The sequence below is a fragment of the Phalacrocorax aristotelis genome, chromosome 3 (assembly GCF_949628215.1).
Source record: "Phalacrocorax aristotelis chromosome 3, bGulAri2.1, whole genome shotgun sequence".
NCBI lineage: Eukaryota > Metazoa > Chordata > Aves > Suliformes > Phalacrocoracidae > Phalacrocorax > Phalacrocorax aristotelis.
The window spans coordinates 122,560,396-122,582,655 of NC_134278.1; the positions used below are offsets into that span (position 1 = coordinate 122,560,396).

Here is a 22,260-nt window from a genome sequence, read left to right on the forward strand (position 1 = left end):
TAATTAGGATGCCCCACACTATCCTTCTCATAGGCTAAAATCACTCTAAGTGTTTTTTAATGGGAACATAAATCTCACTTATTATTGGAACTAGATAAAACTGGGACAAATAATATGACATTTTCTTGCTGTAAAAAGAAACTATGATCTATTTACTTTTTTGCAGCCTAAAAAAGTTCATAAAATAAAATCAATCTTGGGTAGCAAGGTACAGATGAAGTCTTTCTAAAAACTTCGTTGCAATGTAGATCTCTAATAACAACCAAACAAGTATGTTACATTCTATCAGGGAAAAAAAGTTGGTACAAAATTTCAAAAAGAACAGAAACTCTTTAACTGGTGTTGCTACCAAACCGTATTTCCAGAAAAGGCAGAGCAACACAAAGAAGCAATGTGGTACGCTACCTAACAGAAGTTCAAAATGTTCTCCTTCAAGCTGTCCACTCCAACAACACTGACCAGACTGAATTCGGTATGGAAAATATTGGGGAAACTCTTGATTCCAGCTTCCACTATTAGTGCTTTTGCTGAAGTCTGAAACATCTCACAATAATAGAATAACTTAAGCTTGCTGCTGTCATCAACATATAGAGGGAGTCCTTTGTTGCCTTTATTTTGAACAAGAAAACTATCCTTAAGCTGACAAAAAGACTCAATTAAAACATAAATGCAAACCCATTACAAAAGTCCTATAAGGAAATAACAATAGCCACACAAAGTGGCAAAAGATCATCTGGAGTAACTGCGTACATTTCTTGTCACTCTCATTCTGCAAAAATGAAGTAGAAATGGAACTGATGCATGCTACCATGTTGTCCAGGAGTAAAACAAAACAAAAGAAGAAAACAGAGTGTAAAATATCTTTGTTAAGTGGTATTCTCCAAACCAATGTTACAGGCGCGAACATACCTAGGACCAAGGAAGGGTTCCACAACTCGACCTTTGAAAGGAAGCAGAACTACACTGTTCTGTCTTGGAGGCCCAGAAAGCAAGGATGAGCTGGGGTCTGTTCCTAAGACTCTCCTACTTCTAATGGTGCCAGCACCCATACACTACTATATTTGCTTCAAATTGTGGAATCACTGTTTCTATCACCCATCAACAATCTAAAGCTCAGAGCTACTGAGATCAGGTCTACAAATACAGCAAGGGGGCTAACACTGGAGAAAAAGAAACACATAAATTAACTATGTTGTTATGATGCAGGCTAGAACATGATTTCTTAGGGGATGTGGTTCCCATCAATGCTATAGGACCAGATTTAGTGGCCTAGTAAATCCCTTTAAGTCCTGTGCTCTAAAAGGAATCTGGCCTGAAAGTTAGCAGGAAAAAGAAGCTGCCTTTTCTGGAAGTTACCTGATGTGCAGGATAATAATTATTTACTGAGTGGCACATTCTGCTAGAGATCTGGAGGGGCGGGGGTGGGAAGCACTGTCCCTGTGAAGAATAGGTTGTCTTTACTGCCAAAATTCTGAACCATGACATCAAAGGAATACCAAAGAGCATGACTTGTCAGGTGAATAGGTGCAGAACGGCAACAGAAAAGGCGTTTTTATGTAGCTGCTACCAGTTTTGTCTGGCTTTACTTAAAATGTAGGGTTTATGTCAACTTTTGTACTGGTCTCCATTGTGCATTTCATTCCCATTTCAGTCAGTTGCACGAATACTATAGTTTCCTCCAATAGAATGGCTGTAACAATACAACACTAATTCAGAAAATATGAATATTAGCATAAATGCCTAAAGCAATTCCCACATTTAAAAATAAAGCAATAAAATAAATCAGCTACATAGTCTGGGCCTACAGGCCTCAGACGAGTGACACCATTTAAAGGCGGAACAACAGAAGTTTGATAAATCCAATCTCTACAAGATCTAAAGCCTCAGACACAATACACAGCTCCTTTTTAGTTTGCATTCTGGAACTCTGTATTAAACAAATTTAAAAAAAAAATAAAAAGGAAGTTAGAGATATTATCTGCAGCCTTAAGTCCAGGACAAACTTTCTAGTTGTTGAGTGGTCCTCATTGTTAAGCAGTAAACAAACTACATGCCAAATTTATTCCTGATTGTTTAACACAAGCAAAAAAAGTCAGAGAGATATTTAGTGAAAGGTAACACAAGACACATGTTTGATAAGAACCCCGAAGGAAGAATATGAAGATTCCCTTTCCCCAGAATAATATTTAGTTAATGCATGGAATTTGCAGTGATTCTCATTTTCTGGTTCCAATTCTGACTGCCAGCATTAAGCAAAATTATCCCAAGGCTCTCACTGGTTAAGAAAAACTAGCATACATTACAAAATGTCACATGCAGGAAACTCCACTGTACAAAGACCTATAGCTTGTAACTGTTGCAGAGAGGATGCAGAAACCCCAAAGTCCCAAACAAGTTGTTAAGAAGCAGTAATCAGGGCAGTAATGTGGTCACCTTCTCTCTAGGCATTGTGACAACAGGTTTTTTTTCTGTAGATTCAAGTGTATTCCAGAGGTAAAACTGGCAATCACTGAACTGGACCCATCATATCTTTCACATATATATCCTTGTATTCTTACAGATATAACAGAATAACATTATGCTTTTATGAATGGGTTTTTCTGTGTGTAGGGTTTGCTTTTTTTTAAAGGTAAATCCATAAGTGACTTCTGGCAGGTGTGAGACTGAAGGCAGGGACTACTTCAAGTAATGAGGTCATTTTAGTACAGTTGAAGATCAAACATCTTTACTTAATGATTAAGAAAAAGAAAACCACCCACCAAACCCAATACCCAGTCCTAGCTGTCTAACAGCATATTCATGCTGATGGCATATGATGATTTAACTGAACTCGACTTTTACCACACAACATCAACCAAAGCGTAACTTTGAGCACTTTTCTGTCTCCTACCCTAATCAAACCTGGAATTCCGTCTGCAAGCTAACTTTCTCCACTGAAGATTCTCATAACCTATGGGGAGATACCTCAGGTTTCAAAATTCTCTTTGTCATGTACTTCTAGATATAAGTTGTTGACGTGTCGTGTTGTTGACGAGCAGCCGTGTCTGCCAGTTTGTAGATGCTGTAACTTTATGCTTGAGGGTGAGGATTAAACATAATATTTACTTTTTGTTCATTTTATGTATTACCTTACTGTGCTTTCATAAGTAAAGCTTTTAACAATACAGATGAGAAAGAGTTCATGCCCTTTTATGCTGTTTTATCACTAAAAAAGCATTGTTTAAAATGAATATCATAAAATAATTACTATAGAAGTAATCTTTTACTAAGAGATTGCTACCCCAGTTAATATTCCTCACTTTTGACATTAGATGAAAAAATACTTAGATTGCTTGGATTCAGATATACAGTAATAAGTTAGATAAGCATTGTGTTCCTCAACAGGAAGCTAAACAACAGTAATGTGTCCCTTACTACAAAATGACAATATTGTAACTTTAAGGACTGGAGTAGGGGATGGAGACAAATAGCGAAATTTAAATTCGTTAGTTTTAAAATAGGTCACGAGGATTTTATTTTTCCATACCTAAAGCTCCTCTTTGAGAGTTTAACTCATTGTTATGTACCATGATTATAGTTATTCCTTCTTTCATCAGCTAAAGGACCAGGGTACCTAAAGTTTTGCTTCTATATTTTCAGATCTTCTGCTTGTAATCATCAAAAGTGTCTCTGCGGGTTAGTAATGCAAATGTATGTTCAGATGCTACAATATAAACTCCTTAAAAAAAAGAAACAACCCAAAAAGCTAAAGTTTCCTTAGAAACTCTGTATGAAAGCCAGAACTTTCATGCACGGTCTGCAATGCAGTCAGCAGGTGGTTTTTGCAGGTGATCAGCCCAACTGCTATGAACAATCTTGTCACTGCATACTCAAATTAGGCGTGCAACTGCACACGTTTTTTGAAAACTCTTGCTTACCCAAATATATTTAAAATTAACAGTCTTCATTATTTTAGAAAAAGTTACCATATCAAGTCAGGGAGAGAGACATGGAAAAAGGTGGAGGGTTTCGGAAAGGGTAAGGAATGCAAATAAAAACCCCAAACCAAAAAAGTCCCCAAGAAAGATGAGAACCCACTATATCTAGTAGGAGACATCAAAAAAAACCACCTCATGTTGTAAAAGCTTTAGTATTTCCACTTTTAAAGGGGACATACTGTTACAGTCAAAAGTATGACATTATTCACTGTACCTACTCCAAATTAATATAACAACTATTTTGTTCTTGCTCTTTGTACTGAGTCAGCACTAAGTAACCAAATATAGCCACAAAGAAAAACCCTGAAAAATCACTACTTCTTTACAAATAAAAAAAAAAAACCCTTAATCTTAAGAATCTTGATTTTCCTACTGACAGTAAAAATCTCTTTAATTTGTAATCAGTTAGGATCTGATAGTAATACAGGCAAGTACATTCACACTTCAGTGATTTTCTTTTTTTATTAAATCATCATGACCACTGCACTAAACTCCTAATTTCTAAGTGAAACACATTCACTCCATATGCACATCTGATTCTGAAGAAATTGGAGTTTTCTTGATTAGATTTAAACACTGTTGTACTAAAAAGTGTTGCTTCTTGCCTCCTTAGCAAAATCAATGTAAACAGAGAGATGGGAGAAGAAATGCATATTGCTATCTCTATATTTTCTTCCTTTCTTCTTCTCTTATGTCACCCATTGCTACAATGCCCACTGCACTGAACCCTTACAGTGAGTCAGAAGCACCATGGAGGGATGGAGAAGTATTTGAAAAGTGTAGAACTACTGGCTATGAGGATGTGAGATCACCAACCTCCCTGGAAAGATGGCTGTAACTAAGATACCCATACTCGACAGCGTCAGGTACAGCAAGAATTGTACACAGCCCAGGATGGCAGCTACCTTTCTGCCATGATTCAAGATCTAGGTTATGCTTTTTAGTTATGCAGCTTTCAGTCTCACAGAAGAGCTGCAGCTTGCTCACTCTAACCCAAAGCCTATTTTCCTCTTTAGTTAAACAAACTTTCAGTAAGACCTTCCCCTGCTGAGGTCTTCCAGAGCACAGAGAAACATGAGGCCATTGTCACTCTACACAGCTCCTCTGGTTAAAAAACAGACATAACCTTTCTCGCTCATACAGAACCCAGCAGCAGCATCTAAAACAGGCCGTTACATCAGCAGAACCTTTCAGTGCCGGTAAGGATACACAAACAAAACAGAGAAATTCAGAGAGCTCTGAGGTCACAAGATGAGTTTGCAAGACTGTCAGATGCCAAGCTCGTATTTGTTTTTAAACTTGCAAATATATGATCCAAAGAAAAGAAAACAGGAAGCAAACAAGAACGGGAAATGCATGTGGTTAATTGAGGACACAAACCGGAGAAGCCTGAACAAGTAAATATATTTGATATACAGATGCAGTCAGTTAAAACTGTGTTTGCAACAAAGAACTTTGTAGATACAGTTATAAAACAAATAATAACAAAACATGCAATAAGCCATATAAAGAAGAGAATAAGAGGTAAAAACAGAGATCACATTCACACAGCATCTCATAAAAGAAATTATTCTTACAGGCCAAATAAGTGAGATATTCTTTAATTTCATAAATAACTTCATGACATTATGAATTATTTGCTTGTATAAATAAAAATGATGCATCAGTCAAGTCCTCTAAAATTGCTGCCTGTGGGGGCAGCAGAACCCCAACTGTATCTCTGGAGAGTGCATAAAATCGCAGCAAATGGTTGTGCCATTGACACAGGTAATAATAGATCAGTAAGTGTGGGTACAGAAATCTCCTTAAGACAGTGCTTCTACTGTTTGGAGAGGGAATAAACCCTTCGTTCCAGAAAGTTATTTTTCCCTTTATGTCATTCCTTGTTGATGAATAAACATGAATAAACTTTTATCTGTTAACTCAGTATGGCATTTACCTTATTTACCAATTTATACTTATTTTATGTGGCATTTTATTTCTAGGGGTATTCTATTACCACTGCTTCTTTATATTCAGCTTAAAAATTCAAAAATGCTGAAATCATTAACTAAACAGTTTTATTGATACATCTTGTTTGCATCTAAGGCTTTTGAAACAGAATGAAACTTTAGTAACCTATTATTTATTTTCTGGGGTGGAAGGGGGAGATTAAAGTCTTAATGTCAATAGATTAACAGTGGAATTTCCATATGAGAATATCTTTAACATTTTTATTTCGTTTACATGATAGATTATAAACACATGGTCTGCTCTTGAAAAGTTCATTGCAGTTACATGTATATTATTTTCCAAAAATACAGTTAGAGGATTATCAGTAAGGTTTCTAAGATGACTATTCAAAGGTTCAGAAAGCAATCTATGTAAATCAGCTCAGCCCCTTCTGTACACTTCTTATGCTGAACCCATTCAGGGCACACTGGCCAATGTCTGCCATGTAAGTACATGTTTTATATTGCATTTACCATAATTTTTTAGCATGTGGTCATAATCATAAGACTATCCTTTTTCTTCCTGCTTCACTAATTACAAGTTTTTTAAGTGCTGCAACAACTGATACAAGCTTTTTTTTTTACTCAGGTAATATATTCATTTCCTAAGTAATAATTATGAACTGTGCTCTTCCCACACAGTCCACATAACTATGGAACGGGTCCTATGAAAAATACTATCTAGCCATGTAACCAAAACTAGTATTGTAACTACATGGCACAGCTAAGAAAGACACACCAAAAGCAGGTTTTCACCCTTTGCTTGGGCCAGACACCATAGGTTTGATGAGATCCACTATTTGCTGAAAGGAACATCCAGGTCAAGAATACCCCAGGTCACAAGAAGTTTCTGAGAGAAACTAGTTTAAACAGAATAAGAGATGACACAGAATCAGACCTATTATGCTCTATATTTCCACCTGTCAGGTCTCCTCAGTTCTTCACTCCCTCCCCAATTACTCATCTTAATCTTCCTTTGCCTCTCTCCTCTTCACCCGTTTTCCAACCTGCTGGTACAACATTAGGAAAAAAGTCTTTGGAATTATACCTGAAATCCTTCCTGAGCAATAGAAACTAAGATATAGCCTCTAAAGTGGCAAAATTTAAGAAACCCTCTACACAGCTGACATGTATCTGATAAAATTTTTCCATATTTCAAGTCTATGAAACTATGCAGACATGAGCAAAACCAGACCTTGTTTTCTTTCTTAACATTGGCAAAATGAAGGAGACACCCAATTCTAGGGGGTGGGGGCAGGGAACCCCAACCCAACAGAACTTGCAGCCTAAAGAGCTTAATTTTGGCACAGTTATAACAGGGACTTATAATGAAAGCCAGGCCACTTTAATAGGTAGCAATGGCAGCCCCACCTATAATATAGCCCATAAAGGACTTTCTTTGAAGATTTAGTAGGCATTCTCATTGAGTGAGCCTGCACACATTTACAGCAGCTGAGAATTTGACATATACATTTTAACAGAGCAAAATAAATCACAGCTTTTGCTGTAGCACCAAATGAGACACAGTAAGAATAAACCCAGCTGCATTCACAAATAAATATTGACACGGCATTTTTTCTCTTTCTTTAAAGTTCTGGAATGGATTTTAATGTGGCCTTCATTCAGTGCTAGATGTAATATTTATTTTTTTGTTTAAAGCATTATTGATTTATATTGTATTAAGTTATTTGCAGATGATCATGCCAAAGAAAAAACAATTAGAAGCAGTACTTGGGTAGAGTAAATTAGCTCAATCATTAACTCAAAATACCCCAAACAACCCACAACAATATAGATAATTTGACTACTTAAAAAGGGGTCACCATTTAGAAATAATTATGTCATGCATATTTATACACATACACAAGCAAACATATGCATATACTCTATGGCATAAATAGCTCTGTGCGCAAACAGCAGTGAACTCCAAAATAATTAATCTTTCACCCACTAAAACATCCCAAAACTATCAAATCTTTCTTCAGATTAGCTAGAATTTCCCCCCAACCATGTGGCCTCCTCTGTAAATATATTTTTATTTCAGTTTACAATAAAAACATTGTTTTATTAAAATCAGTTGTTTACGTAGAGTACCAAATATTTTATGCATTTGAAGGTTATCTGGGCATTTTTTCCTGACTACTATTTCTAGCGTAGCTAGTATTTTACATCCAATCCATCTAAGCAATACATCCGCTCAGCACACACGCACATCAGTGCAAGGAAGAAAACCAATTGCCAGACTAGAGCGTTTCTGGAAAGCAGAGTGAGCTTTGTGGGTCCTGGTTCTGTTCTGTACAACGTTCCTCCATAGCTCAACAGGTGACAGAACACATCTGCTTTGCATAAATCGTCCCTGTAAAAATCACTACAGAAACACCATTTGTAAGATCTTTACAACACCCGTAACTATCATAGAAACCATGTAAGTCAGTAACCACTTAAACAGCACTTGGTGCTTCCTATAAAAACATACTTGTGGAGTTACAGCCATAATTTTCCCAAATAACTGTTTCTTCTGCTAAACATGGATGGACTTCATTATCCAAGTGTTTACTGCGGTATAAATGAAGAGAATTTCAAAAATGAAGGCCAGCATTCCAAACTGCTGAGAGGGCGTACGTAGAATGTCTTTGTGAAGCTGTTCTACTTCATTTGTCTCATGTCAATACTATGAAAAGCCCAAACTGGATTTGCACACATGAACATTTAACTTTGACATCTGCAATAAATGACAGCTCTAATTGTAGTACTAATGAAAGCCTGTAATTATCTGTTTGGTTGATCTTTCCCCCCCAGATGCTGCAGTTCAACAAATCAGACTTTCACCATTGGGTAATTTCTCTCTCTTTTGGAGAGCAGTACATTCATTTGATCACCAGAGAAAAAGAAACACACGGGATTCTCTTCTGTCAAGTTAGGTGGCCCACAGCAATGTTCATTCTAGATGACGGCACCTACTTAGATTGCCTTAAACCCGTGTGGAAATTTCTGTCATAAACAACTACTTCTTTTCAAAGAAGTTAAGAACAATCAGTCATCTTCATTTAATTTTATCTACGTTTTATTTATTTAGTGACAACATATCTAAATTTTTGGCATTGTAAGAAAAATAAATACTCTTAGTATTAAAATCTACATCTAACGTTTATTCATAATCACTGTCTGCCTAACCACTGTTTATGCTACAGAATTAAACAGTTGTCATTTCTACTCTGTTGAGAGATTTGCATCACCAAATCTCAGGAAATATGAATGGAGCAACAGTTCATAGGCAAAGCATGAGAGGTACCTTTGCACTGCTTTTTTTTACTTGAAGAGCTATCATACTAATTTAGTTAAGAATAACCATTAAAAGGGGCTTTTTCTGGAAGGAGGGAAGAAGAGCAAAGGTCTTGCACTTTGGAGATTCATTTCAGGACAGCAAGGTAGCAGCAGCACCGTTACCTTTCCTCACATGCCAGTTAGTACAAGCCAGTGCAGCACACGGGTACATGATAATCAGCCACTCAAGTATGATTGAACTATCCTTTCAATCCATCCAGATAAAGTTTTTATCCAACACCTTGGGATAATCATCTTAACTTCAGTACCAGTTCTGTTGCCTGCAGCAGGTTGCTGGCACAGTAAACAGTGCCTGCGTGTTTATACCGCTGACCAAAGGTGTCTGTGCAGGCAAGATCTCGAGAACTACTGGGTGGAGACATCATATTCAAACATAATATCTACCACATTGATATTTTGAAGAGTCACTGTATGACCAATGTGGAAAAATAATCTTGTACAGCATTATCCAGTATGTTAAAAGATGATGGAAAGAACAGCATAGTCTTGAATTGAGTACAGGAATGTGAAGATGAGGTAAAGCAAGAACTTTAACTGCTGTTTAGGATTCTACATAAGAACATTCTCCTCTATAGCCTGAAAGTTTAACTGCAAATTAATTATCATACCACCACAACTCTATTTTCACACCGATACCAAGAACATCAAAGCTCTCCAGTCATGTAAGTATTCAGATTCAATTCTCTTCCCCCAAGGTTTTAACTTCTACATTTAAAATATGCTTCCTATTTTTTACTGTACACCATTCCATTTCAAAAAACCAGTTTGATTAATGTTGGATTTTCCCAACTGTACTTGTCATCTATTGTATGCATAAGCTTCATATTCACTACATATATATAAACACAACACAAACTTAGAACTGTTATGATTGGTATAACATTAGGACTTAGATTCTTAAACATAATTTTTCTCTGAAGTCATGGTAATTCATATGAAACTATTTAATTTATAAAATTAATCAGAATAATTTATATACCACTCACTGCACATGTGCAGTCAATTTCAAAACATCATATATGCACCTAATTATTTTAGGTTTATTTTTGTTAATTTTTAAGTGGATAAAGCAAAGATTTTTTTAAAGAAAATACATAATTGAAAAGTAATTATAAAAAAATTCTTTAGTCTTTCGTACATACAGCTTTGAAACCCACCCTACGTTCTCTCCTTTTATTTCTACATGTTGTGTACATATATGGAAACGATTTCACACCAGGCAAAATTCACCTCAGCTGCATGCAAAAATTTGTCTTTACATAAAAAGCAGCCTAGAAAAGATCTGAAATTAAATGAGTACTCACTTGTTTAGTCTTTGTTTTTGTAATGGTGTCCGAAATGGGTTTCTTCCTCTCTTTAACAGCTGTTTTAGAAAACAGTTCTTCAAACTCATGATAATCTATGGAAGGCTCTTCAATTTTTTCCCACACAAGTGAAGCACTAGAATCTCTAAAGTTAAGCAAAAGACCTATGTAGGGCAACGTCAAACTAAATAAGGTCATAAATGGAGGAATGAAGAAAATAAAATAGCAGCAATTTAAAAGTTGTTGCCTAACTACTTCTAGCAGCATTTTGATAAGATATACTGTTGATTCTCCCCCATACATCTTTGCTTCTTTGTTCACACACAGTAGTGGACAGGCTCATTTATATTTACCCAATTTACATACCTAGGAATATAAATAGGCTGCATATAGGCAATAAAACATACACACATAGACACAAAGAGAAAGAGAAATAGACAGTTATGTGCAGACCACCTGTGTGACAGTGGCAAGAAATTGAAAAGAAAGGAAATCATTATGAAATAGCAGCAGAAGGGTTTTACAGTCAGTATTCAGAGATGTAAAGAAAAGAATAAGGAAACTTCTTTTCATGACCAAGAACGATATTTTACAAACAAACAAAAAGCATCAACAATCAAAAACAAGTATATCAAAGTAAAGGCTAGCAGAATAGCTTTATGCTGCCATGCAAATAAATTGTAGTTTGAATCTGCCCGCTGAGTGTACAAGGTGGGAAAAGAAGGATTTCTAGGTCACTGGAGAAAGGAAAAAGGAGGATAAAATGCATTCAGCTTACATTAATCTAGAGGGAAGACACTACCAAAACTTGCAAGCTGCTTGAGAGAGACACCAACATTATCTTGAGTTGAGGGGAAGCACAACTACAACATTTTAAACACCATCTCACAGATGCTTAGCGGCACAGTCACCCCCTGATCTCTGATCAACGCGTGGTATGTAACCCCAAAGGACAGCTGAAAACACTACCTTCAAAGAGCTTTCATGTGCAAACAATGTTACTTGAGTTTGTGCACTTTAAATAAAACAGGCACCCCATTTACATGTCCAACTACAAATAAAACCCTGTTTGCACTGAGGTTCTCTCAAAGACCTGCCTAGCAGTAAATAATGGCTTCTACTCATAACATATGCCACTACCAGGACAGCCATAAGGCTGCCTCTTCACAACTCGATGACTTACCTTTTACTGTGGAGCTGAATTCTTGTCCAGTAAAGAGGCTTCATTGGCCGAGAAGGCTCTATTACATGTTTTCTGCTCCCTTTCTCCTGATTCATCCCCATTGCAAATAAACCAGATGGTAATGGAGGAGGAAGAAACCCACAGACCTGTGGGCCTGCTGGGTAGGTGCTGCCCTGGGCTGGCACTGGAAGGGACACCACTTCTCCAGGCAAAGGTGGTGGGGCTGGAGGTGGTATCCCCAACCCAGGCAAAGGAGGTGGCGGAGGAGGGACACCTGCACCAGGCAGAGGTGGCGGAGGAGGTGGAGGAGGGACGCCTGCACCAGGCAGAGGTGGCAGAGGAGGTGGAGGAGGGATGCCTGCACCAGGCAGAGGTGGCGGAGGAGGTGGAGGAGGGACGCCTGCACCAGGCAGAGGTGGCGGAGGAGGTGGAGGAGGGACGCCTGCACCAGGCAGAGGTGGCGGAGGAGGTGGAGGAGGGACGCCTGCACCAGGCAGAGGTGGCGGAGGGGGCAGGATGACTCCTCCGGGCAGAGGTGGGGGAGGTGGTGGCAGCCCTGCTCCAGGCAGAGGTGGTGCTGGGGGTGGGGGTGGCATTGCCAGGCCAGGCAGAGGAGGAGGTGGGGGAGGGACACTAGCCCCAGGTAAAGGTGGTGGTGGTGGAGGTGGAGGAGGGATGCCCCAAATGGGTGGAGTGGGTGGGACTCCTGCTCCAGGCAAAGGTGGTGGTAGAGGTGGTGGTGGGACTCCAGCACATGGGAGAGGAGGGGCTGGAGGCAGCATTGGTATCTCCCCACTTGGCAAAGGTGGTGGAGGAGGGGGTGGTGGTATGCCTGGCAAAGAGTGGTCCAGGTGTGGTGCTGCTGAGCCAGCAGGAGGGAGCCCTGAGCCGGGCAGGGGCGGTGGGGGTGGTACTTCTGCCATGGACATGGGAGTGGCAACGGAAGGGCCATGTGCTCCAGACAGAGAAGACGACGGTTCAGTGGTTGGCAGCGTTGGAGGGATGATGCTACATGTGGGCTCCATGGGCAAAGGAGGAAGATGTTCACTACAAATCTCATCTACAGTGCTTAGAGGCTGATGGGAAGCCGGCATTTCAGTCTCCCCTTCAAATGCAAGGGACAAATTAACTTTGGGTCCTGGAAGAAGTGACTGCGGCGTACTACTCTCTACTGATTGGCTTGCATCCATCGGCACTGATATTAGCTTAGGTGACAGAATTAAGGAGATTTCAGAACAAAATGTGGGCTTTAGTTCTAGAGCTGGCAATTTCTGAGTCGGCCCTTCACTTTTGCCCCCTTCTAAGTGCGGTGGTGGGGGTGGCTGTGGCAGTGCATTGGCTGAAGGCATTGTGTGTGTTAAATAATCCTCCGTTGGTGATGTTTGTACAGATCTCGCTTGTGACACAGTCCTGGGTATGGTCTCCTCTCTGTTTGTTTGAAGAGTCACACTGCTGAGTTCCCCACAGACTGCGTGCGTGTGCTCATTTTCCTGCTCCCTCCCAGCAGTCTGTACCTCTGCAACAGGGAACTGTTTCTCTAGCTCTGCAATTTTTGTCCTCAGATCCTCAATAGTTTGCTCAAGTTGTTGGATGACACTGGCACGGTCCTCAGATTTCACCTCAAAATCATCCTTTGAAAGAAAATAAATATATAATAAGCACAAACAGGTAACGTTCATCACTATATAAAAAAATTTAATTTAGGTCAAGAATATTGGTATTCCAGATGTTCAGAAATAAGCCAGTTGTGACAAGCCTTTAAAAACAGAGGTATCATTTTGGCTAGCTGCATCTTACAGTGGAAGATGATAGCTTAGGAAAATGAGTTGTTTCAGTATGAAACTACCTTCATCAGAACGAGCATGTTTTAGACTGTGATTATATTTGGCAAAACCAAAAATCAGCAGCAACCCCTCCCCTCCCCCCACATACACCCACCAAGAAAACAACCAACCACTAAGCAGAAGTACTGCACACATTTGTGTACACATGGATATGCAGACATGGCGGTGGGAAGGGCACTTCATTACTTTAATTCTGTTAATTGAAAAGATGTCAAGTGTTTCTTCAAAGGGATGCACTGTGCATAACAGACTCAACACAATACTGACCGCTGGGTTTCAATATACACCTTAATCATACAATACAGATTAGGAATGCAGAACATAACAAATATGCACTTTTCAAAGACAGCTAATCTCAGAACAGAGCAATTACGCTTTTCTCCAGCCAGCATGCTTGGGAAGGAAAAGTAGTAAGACAAAATTAAGGGAGAACTTCCCTCCCACCCAAAATTTGAAACTCCTCTGCCAAGTGGCAGACTGTGAGTGAGTAATGTTAGCAAAGTTTCCTGTCTGGGATGGTTATTCTCTATTTGTCGGTTTCCATATTTTTTATATATTTCTCTGAAGCATCTGATCCTGCCTGCTATAGACAGAGTAAAGGAACCGTCAACTTTAAATGGCACAGTAATTCATACCTTTTAAATAAATACCAGTACCTAACTGTACTAAATTTAATGGGTATGTGCTTTTATCAAAAGGCACCAAAAGAAGCAACCTAGTCCAAAAATAGCCATTAGCGCTTGTTCAGGAAAGCTGAGCAGGAGATAGAACAGGCATGACTTTACAACACAAAAATCTTTTAATAAAGAACTTATTATTTTCTAGTTGCATGCACTTTTTAGTACTTTTTGTTTCTTTAAATTTGGAATGTTGGTCAGCACTTCAAGCATTTAGTTGAATTAAGTTTGTCATGCAACAGGTTTCCCAAGTGGTTACAGCAAAACAGTTACTTAGTGCCTTTTTGTTCCCTTTTACAAAATCATAAGCTTCATGGATGAGACTGTAGGCTTAGATCATAGGATATCTTTCAAATACTCAGATTTTACAGGTCTTGTAAAGAAGCCTACAAATAAACATACAATACCTGATATACTAATTGCCTTGATTTGTTTCAGGAAGATGATGTTTTTCATCTCATCCTTTGACACATGAAACATTTAAAAGTCATTTTTCTTTCTGGAAAATGAAGTTGTAACTTCCAGCTGGGGACTATTAATAAAATATATGTTCATTAATGCTTAAAAAATTGTTTCTGCACAGAATTGATTTTCAAACATAAAATTTTGTGTCTATCTTAGGGTTTCCCAGCTGTCCTAAAGCAATCCCAGAAGTAAAAGAGCAACTACTATATTTAAATCAAATATTGTTTGAGTTTGAAGCACCTTTATCAAAAATTACAATCCCCTACATTGTTTGAAATTTCTGGAACAGCAGTTTGAACCAAAAGTTAGGGACTATAACTAGGTCTCCCTACTAAACTTTGAAGAGAAATTTAAAACAGAGAAAGGAACATCAGAAGTTTTTCAATGAATAGTAAAGGAGCGAACACAGCAGACACATTAGCAAACAGTATTATAACAAGGAAAAAAAGGCTGAAAAAGGCATTTCCATTACAGACTACTCATGGTGCTTCAATCCACTCAGGTTCCTTTAATAACTCAATACTTTGTGGCAACAACAGTTTTGTTGAAGAACTTAATTATAAAAGAGAAATAGAATATTCTAGTACCCCTTTTTATTTCCTCTGCTCTTATCCCCCTACCAGTCATCTGCAAATACAATAATAAGGCTTATCAATTCTTCAAAAGGCAACATTATAAAAGGAAATGTGTTCCTAGGAGTATTAAGGCCACACACCAATTTTCAGTTATTTGAAAACAAATCCAGTTTTCCCAGACTGTAACGCTCCTAAGCTCCCATTTCACACTGTAAGAACACTCCACCAAGGGCTTTATGACAGATGTAGCTTCCCAATTCTATCTGAATTGGAAAATTCATTCCTGCCACAAACTGAAGCCAACAGGATTAGATACAATATTAAATGGTTCTGAAGAGATTTGCCTTAACGATAGCTGATCTCAGAACAGTTACTGCATTAAACACTCCTTTACTCAGGAGATTGGATTCAACCTTTCACAAGAAAAAGCGGTAATCCTTGAATACTGAAAATCTACCCAAACTACAGAAAAAAACCCTAGAATTCACTGTTTTACAAGAGAATTTACCCTGCAGACTATGAAATTTCTTTCAAGAGAAGAAATATTTTTAAAGGTTAAAAAAATGGGCAATCAAGTGAGCTGATTAAGCCATTCAGACAAGGCACAAAAATGTACTGATGAATTAAAGTGACTTTTTATCCCATGCCTTAAAAATTTTTCTGCTGTCCTTGAGACATGGCACTTCAGACAACCTGGTGATTTGCTACTGTGTTGTTACCTAAGAATCACCAATATTACAGGTTTTTACAGAAGCAGCATATTATGAACAAACAAGACTTTGCTGTGAATGCAGAGATATTTATCCAGAGGAAATTACATACTCTAAATTTATTTGGTTTTAAAAAAAACAAAACAACAAAAAACCCAAAACAAAGCACCAGTATCTATATCCTTCAGTAATTATTTTCAGTAAATAGAGATATTTTTCATTTTGACTTTTAAGATGACCTCAGGCTAGTTTACTTAGATTTCTGCCTTTCCCCTAGCAAGAAGTTTAAAGTCTTTCTCTAGATCAGAAGGGGCTCTATCAAACAAACATAAGCCACAACAAGTTTCCACTATCCTCAACAATGAAGGAAATTTAAAGTATATGTAAGTCCAATCAGAAATTAAAATTAGACAGTTTTCTTAGAAGAATAAGCAAGGGAAGACTTAATTTTTCACACATGTAAAAGATGGTCAAATGCTGTTGACAAGAACCAGAAGACCCAGATAAATAAAATACATATAATGAAAAGAAGGTTCATTTTTAATCCAAAGGACAATTCCACAGCAGAAACCTACGGGGTTTAAAAGAGATATGAGGGAACTCTGTCTTGCCTAGAGTTCTTACCCAGGACCCAGGTATTGTGGAAGAGTCTTCTTTCTGTAAAGAAAGAAAGAAAGGTGGAAGCTTAAGCCTTGCTTTATCCAGGTGACTTGAGTGTGAAAGATGTGAACAGGAAAAAAAATTCCAGAGGTGTACGGCTATAGAATGGTTCTTAGCATTTCTCAAACAGGTTGTACACATTCCATGTGCAATAAGTTGGAATCTCAATCTGGGACTGCTGGACTGGCTTTTTGTGTGGCACTGATAAGCTTGTGTGTGTACATGATCCAACTGATCTGGGAATACTGGCTTTACTACATAAAGGTTGTACACTTGGATCTGCACATGTACCAAAAGCCCTATATTACATCCAATTCATTCCAATCTTGTAGTGTTTTCCACATGTGCACACCAGATGTCCAGCATAAAGCTGATATGTATAGATAGAACACGCCCAGGATCTTCAAACATGTAAAAGCTCAGCTTGCAGCTACCTCCTCTACTGACTCTGACATCGTAGCTTCTCAGACGAGTGACTGAAACCTGTATGACTAAATTTCCAGGCAAAAAAAAAAAAAAGAACCTGTGAAATTTAGCCCTAGCTTATATGTATGTATTATATATTTATCTATATCTATCTCAATTTGCATTCAACTTATATACTTGATGAACAGCTACAATGTGTCTTTTTTTCCTGAAAATAAACATACTGGCAGTTCTTAATGGTAATTTTGGAATATTTGCAAAATAAAGACACATTACGGTTTTGTTTTAGAAGTTAATGCCGTATACTATTACAAGCTAACAAGTTGCTTCAGCAGTTTGATCGTTTGCAGCAATTTGTCACTTGCTGTCATGAAATTTCCTCTCTGGGTGGAATTCATATTTAGACGATAGGATTATACTTCTTGGGTTTTCTTCCAAGAAGTTAATCTTTTAGTTTCTCTACATCAGAACTCATGATTCAGAGTCTATGCTGCTACCTGACTGCAAGCATGCACAGGGAATAGAAGCATACAGTTAAACAGGACTAAGATGGCAAAATAAGAGACACCTCAGGTCTTCCAATAAGTCAACACCTGGTGGTTCTAGCAGTGTCCAATTACTTGGAAAGATGCTCTTTCCAACTGCTCTGTTAATAAATGCCTCTTTTCTACATGAAGTGAAAAAGTTTTGAGCACGCACGAGCACAAAATGATAGAAAATACTGCCACAGTAAGAATCTAATTCGGAGAAATGTGATCTCTGTTGAGGTTTTTCTTTTTAAAGCTGTCTCATTTTCAAAGCTGTTTCTTGCAACTCTAGATGAACCTTAGGAGAAGGAGACACAATGTTTTAATGGGCATATTCAGTGCTACAGCAATTGTGAAATGAGAAGTACTGACGGACACTTGATTTGCATTCAAACAAAATAACATCCATCTAATTAATTCTCACATTTCACTTAATCCTCACAGCCCATTGCAGAATTTTAGTTTTACAGTAGTAGAATTTGAGTCAAAAGCTGGCAAACTTGCCAATGACATCAGGGAGAACTGCCTCAGACTACGAGATCAAATCTTTTTTGAGGAGCTTTTATTATACTGAAGGTGAATGTATGGGGACAAAGGAGATTCATTTTCACAATTGTCTAAGGCACACTCCATGTTTCTTCCTACAACCACAAGGAAACGTGATGCACAACTCCCCAAGGTAGCACTGAACAAGCAAGCCCTGGAATAGAAACAGCGTAATGCAATGCCCTGCATGAAGTGATAAACTTTTTTTGGTGGACATAAAGTAATCTCCCACACAGTGACACGCCTGCACTGTGCTGGCATTGGGACTATTTAGCTCTTCCTAGACTAAACAGTTAGGACATGTCTAATCAGCCAAGAGGTTTTGTCATAACCTATCACAGGTGACAAAAAACCCACTGCATGAAGAAATCGGTAATTATTGCAACTCAGATAATTCAAATAAACAAACATAGGATCACCAGCAGGAAGATGGACCTTTAAAGAAAGATGCATGCATTACAAATGCCAACTTCTAAAGCTGGAAGTCAGAAGAAAACAGTTTTGTGATTTAGTTTCTTGAAGCTTCTGTTCCTCAATTCCTTATCCCTGGGCTAACTGCATTTCAGAGGATAAGATCCCAGTTCTTTACAGTTCCCATTTTAGTAAATAGTAAAAACAACAACAACAACAACAAAAATCCACTTGAGATGCATCAAAGACTGAAAGAGTTTTCTAAGTTGTAAGACTGTTAACTGAGCTTAAATATAACCCTAGGTTATCTGCAAGGTCTGCTACAGTAGGACTCTCAAAAGACTTTTTGTAGACTGCAGACAAGACAAGATAAAATAAAATCTCACAGAACCACTGACCACCCTAGAAGCTACACAGCAATCAAATATAGTTACTGTTATCTTACGTAATATTACTTTTATCCTGCACAAGTAACATTTTTCAACCTGATTGCCCAGAAAGTTTTAGACCTGCTTTATTTAACAAAAAAAAAAACCAACAAAAACACCCCACCACCACCAGCAAAACAAACAAAACCAAAAACCTACCAAGAACCCAAAAAGAAACCCCAAACAAAATCCCATATAACCTTATTTTGTTTATTTCTGATCTGAGTGGAATTAGCTGTACTCAGGTCTTTCAGCAGATAAAAAGATAACTAAAACCTAACCACTTATGCCAGCAATCCAGTAAGCAATGGGTATCTTAAGAGTCACAGATTTCACTACAAGTTGGGACAACAACTGTTCTGGATTTACTTTCTGCTCAATATTTAGGTTGTTTATTGAAATGACTATCACATGATTAATCACTTCCTTTTTTCTATTGCCTACATTTGTCCTACAGTATTTTAACTATAAGTCTAAAAGGTTTGAGTAGTTTTCCTGTGTACCCAGGCCAAGGCAACCATCCATCTCATTCTGTTAAAACACAAAATAAAATCTGGTATACCTTGAACATTACTAGATTGGCAAACCAGAGAAAGGAGCTGAACTTTTTCACACCAAGCCTCTTCCTGATTTTCAATTCACCTTGAGATTGACTTGCAACCTGGGAAGTAGTCACTGTGTAAACTACCTCATTCTATTATTATTTCTGTGTTCCTTACATACAGAAACTATACTTTTTTAATGCTAAAATAACAGCAAGGATTCTGTTGCCTAAACTGTGAGCTTTAATAATCTAAATTTGAAGGGCTCAGAATGCCTTTAATTTCTTCTCCTGATGGTCCAGTACTGGAGACCAAAAAGGTAATGATTTTCCAGGTGAACTTTGCCACATCCTGATAAGCAACTGTCCAGAGTATGATACTTCTACATAGTACTTGCCTTTCTCATCCAAGAGTTCAGCCAGACCACAAAATGGGAGGTTCATGTTGCTTTTGTTTCAGGCTTCCAGTAGGGAATAAGAAGAATAAAATATCCGCAGTAAGAATAAATCTTTGTAGAAAGGGATGAATGTCTTCACTACCCTGAAGTATAAGCCTACTACTCACAACAGAAAAAGTGTGGAGAAATGGAATCAGAGTCTTCACAAATGTATCCATGAACATGCTGAAGGCAGGGGCCTGGAGATCAGTCAGCTTCTCTAATTCTTTGAAAGTGTGAAGGCTATACTAAAAGCAAAGCTGTATTATTTTGAGTGAGAGAACATTAAAATCAATCACAATCAGATCATCAAAGATGAGCTTTACGTATTGAGAGATCAAGTAAAAACTTTTTGGCATCATGGAATTAGAAAAAAAATCATTTGTCTTCAGGATGAGTCGAATATTGAAAACAAACATTAAAGAATATGCAAGTTAATTTTTATCAGTAGTTTTGGGCTTTGAATATACCTATTGGCATATTCTCTAAAGAAAAACAACACAGAAAAGTTATTTAAAAATACAGGAAAAAAAAAGTGATCTCACTAGATTTCCTTATACCAACTTAAAATGCAGAACCTAATGATAACCATTTTTTGGTCTGATTGTAAATAGAAGTTAAACCAGTGAGTCTGTTTTGTATTCAAAGAGTACAAATTCTTCTCAACTTTATTGTAAGTTCTCATTCAATTGTGGCAATATGCCATGGTTAGTTACGGTTGGGTTGGGGGGGTTGTTTGTCGTTTTTGTTGTTCTTGGTTTTTGTTTTTTTTTAATATAATTTTGGATATTTGTAAGTTAAAGTATTCTTTTTTACTAAGAAAAGCATTTCTTATCTCTCTTCGGCACACAGCATCCTGTGGAAATTCTCAGGATCTACACCACTGTAAAGTAGCCCCTGATCTTCAACGCTGAGAGAAGTAAAAGAAGAATTTAATCTTTAAAACATGGCTCACTTTTGACTGGGTGAGATCTTTCAAAATATGTTAATTCAATTTGACAAATGAAGTCACTCTGTACTGCTAGGAATGTCACAAGAAGGAATTTTCTTTCAGTGACCGTATGTTCTTTGAAGACACATTGTATGGAACATGCATCTATATGTGTGTGTATATGCACATATGCACACACTTACAAACAGGCACAATTTTCCATGCTGCTTTCTTGGGTTGAAAATGATTTCTTCATCCGTTCTCTTCAACTCAAATTCTGTGGAGTTCTTTTTTAAAAGTTTGGAAGGTAGGTAAATACCGTAGTACCTAGAATACTTTATGTAATTCAAATATAGTATGGTACCGTTGAATATAGAAAACCTCTTTATTTTCACTTCTCTCCAGAAGGTGAGAATTTCATATAGAAATAATCAAACTTGCAATTTAAACCAAATTTTGGGAGAAGGGGAGTTTATAGATTTTCATCTGATATAGGATTTCAGTTCTAGAGAATGTAAGAAAAAAATTGTATTTTGATAATTAATAAATACAGCTCTGCTATCTATTTTGCTTTAAACAGGAACACATAGATGGAATGAACACTCTCTCAATTTACTTATTTTCACAAGTGAAAAGAGTGAGGAGTCAGAGGAGGAAACATAAAAATATTTAAAATTGCATTTTCAAGAAGCGTATGCCTATCATGCATTTCTGTTTACTGCTCCCTCAGATAAGTGACAATGTTCTGCTAGTATTTCACACGAAGCTCACTGTAAAAGGCAAGAGAAAAAAAAAAAAACATGCTAGTTCTCAGAATCACACACAGACAGAAAAGACATAATACTTCCTATCCAAGCCCTACCCCATACAATAACTCAGGCCAAGGATTTTAAGTACCACCCAGTAATTCTGATTAAAATACAGAAGTTTCTCAGTTTTACTCTCATTTCTCCTTGTCTTGCCATCAATGACAGAAGAGAGGGAAGCCTGTAAATCCTAAGTCAACTTCCCTTGGATAGAATTTGCAAGCACACTGTTCAGGCATTTTTATTGCCTGAACCTTAAGGTTGGTGCTACTTATCAAAGAAGTTGTACCTAACATGACAAAAAAGTCTGTGTGGTTGTGTCTAAGTACAAAGCATAGTCAAAATGGAAAATGCAGAATGCTCATAATAATTACTAGATGAAAAGTTATTATATTAATATAACTTGAACTTGACCAGCAGTTTCTTGAGAATTTTAATCAATGCCTGTAAGTATTTGAATTAGGAGTAACTCACAG

The 22,260-nt window shown here is 37.6% G+C and overlaps 1 protein-coding gene across 1 annotated transcript in view; it reads right to left on the minus strand.

Moving 5' to 3' along the window:
• Positions 1-22,260, minus strand: part of FMN2 (formin 2) — a 159,550-nt gene that overhangs the window by 95,890 nt on the left and 41,400 nt on the right. Inside the window, exons 5-6 of the mRNA XM_075089405.1 lie at positions 11,801-13,431; positions 10,618-10,762 (exon numbers count right to left, since the gene is read on the minus strand). Of these exons, the coding sequence (XP_074945506.1) occupies positions 10,618-10,762; positions 11,801-13,431 (1,776 nt within the window). The remainder of the gene's footprint in view (positions 1-10,617; positions 10,763-11,800; positions 13,432-22,260) is intronic.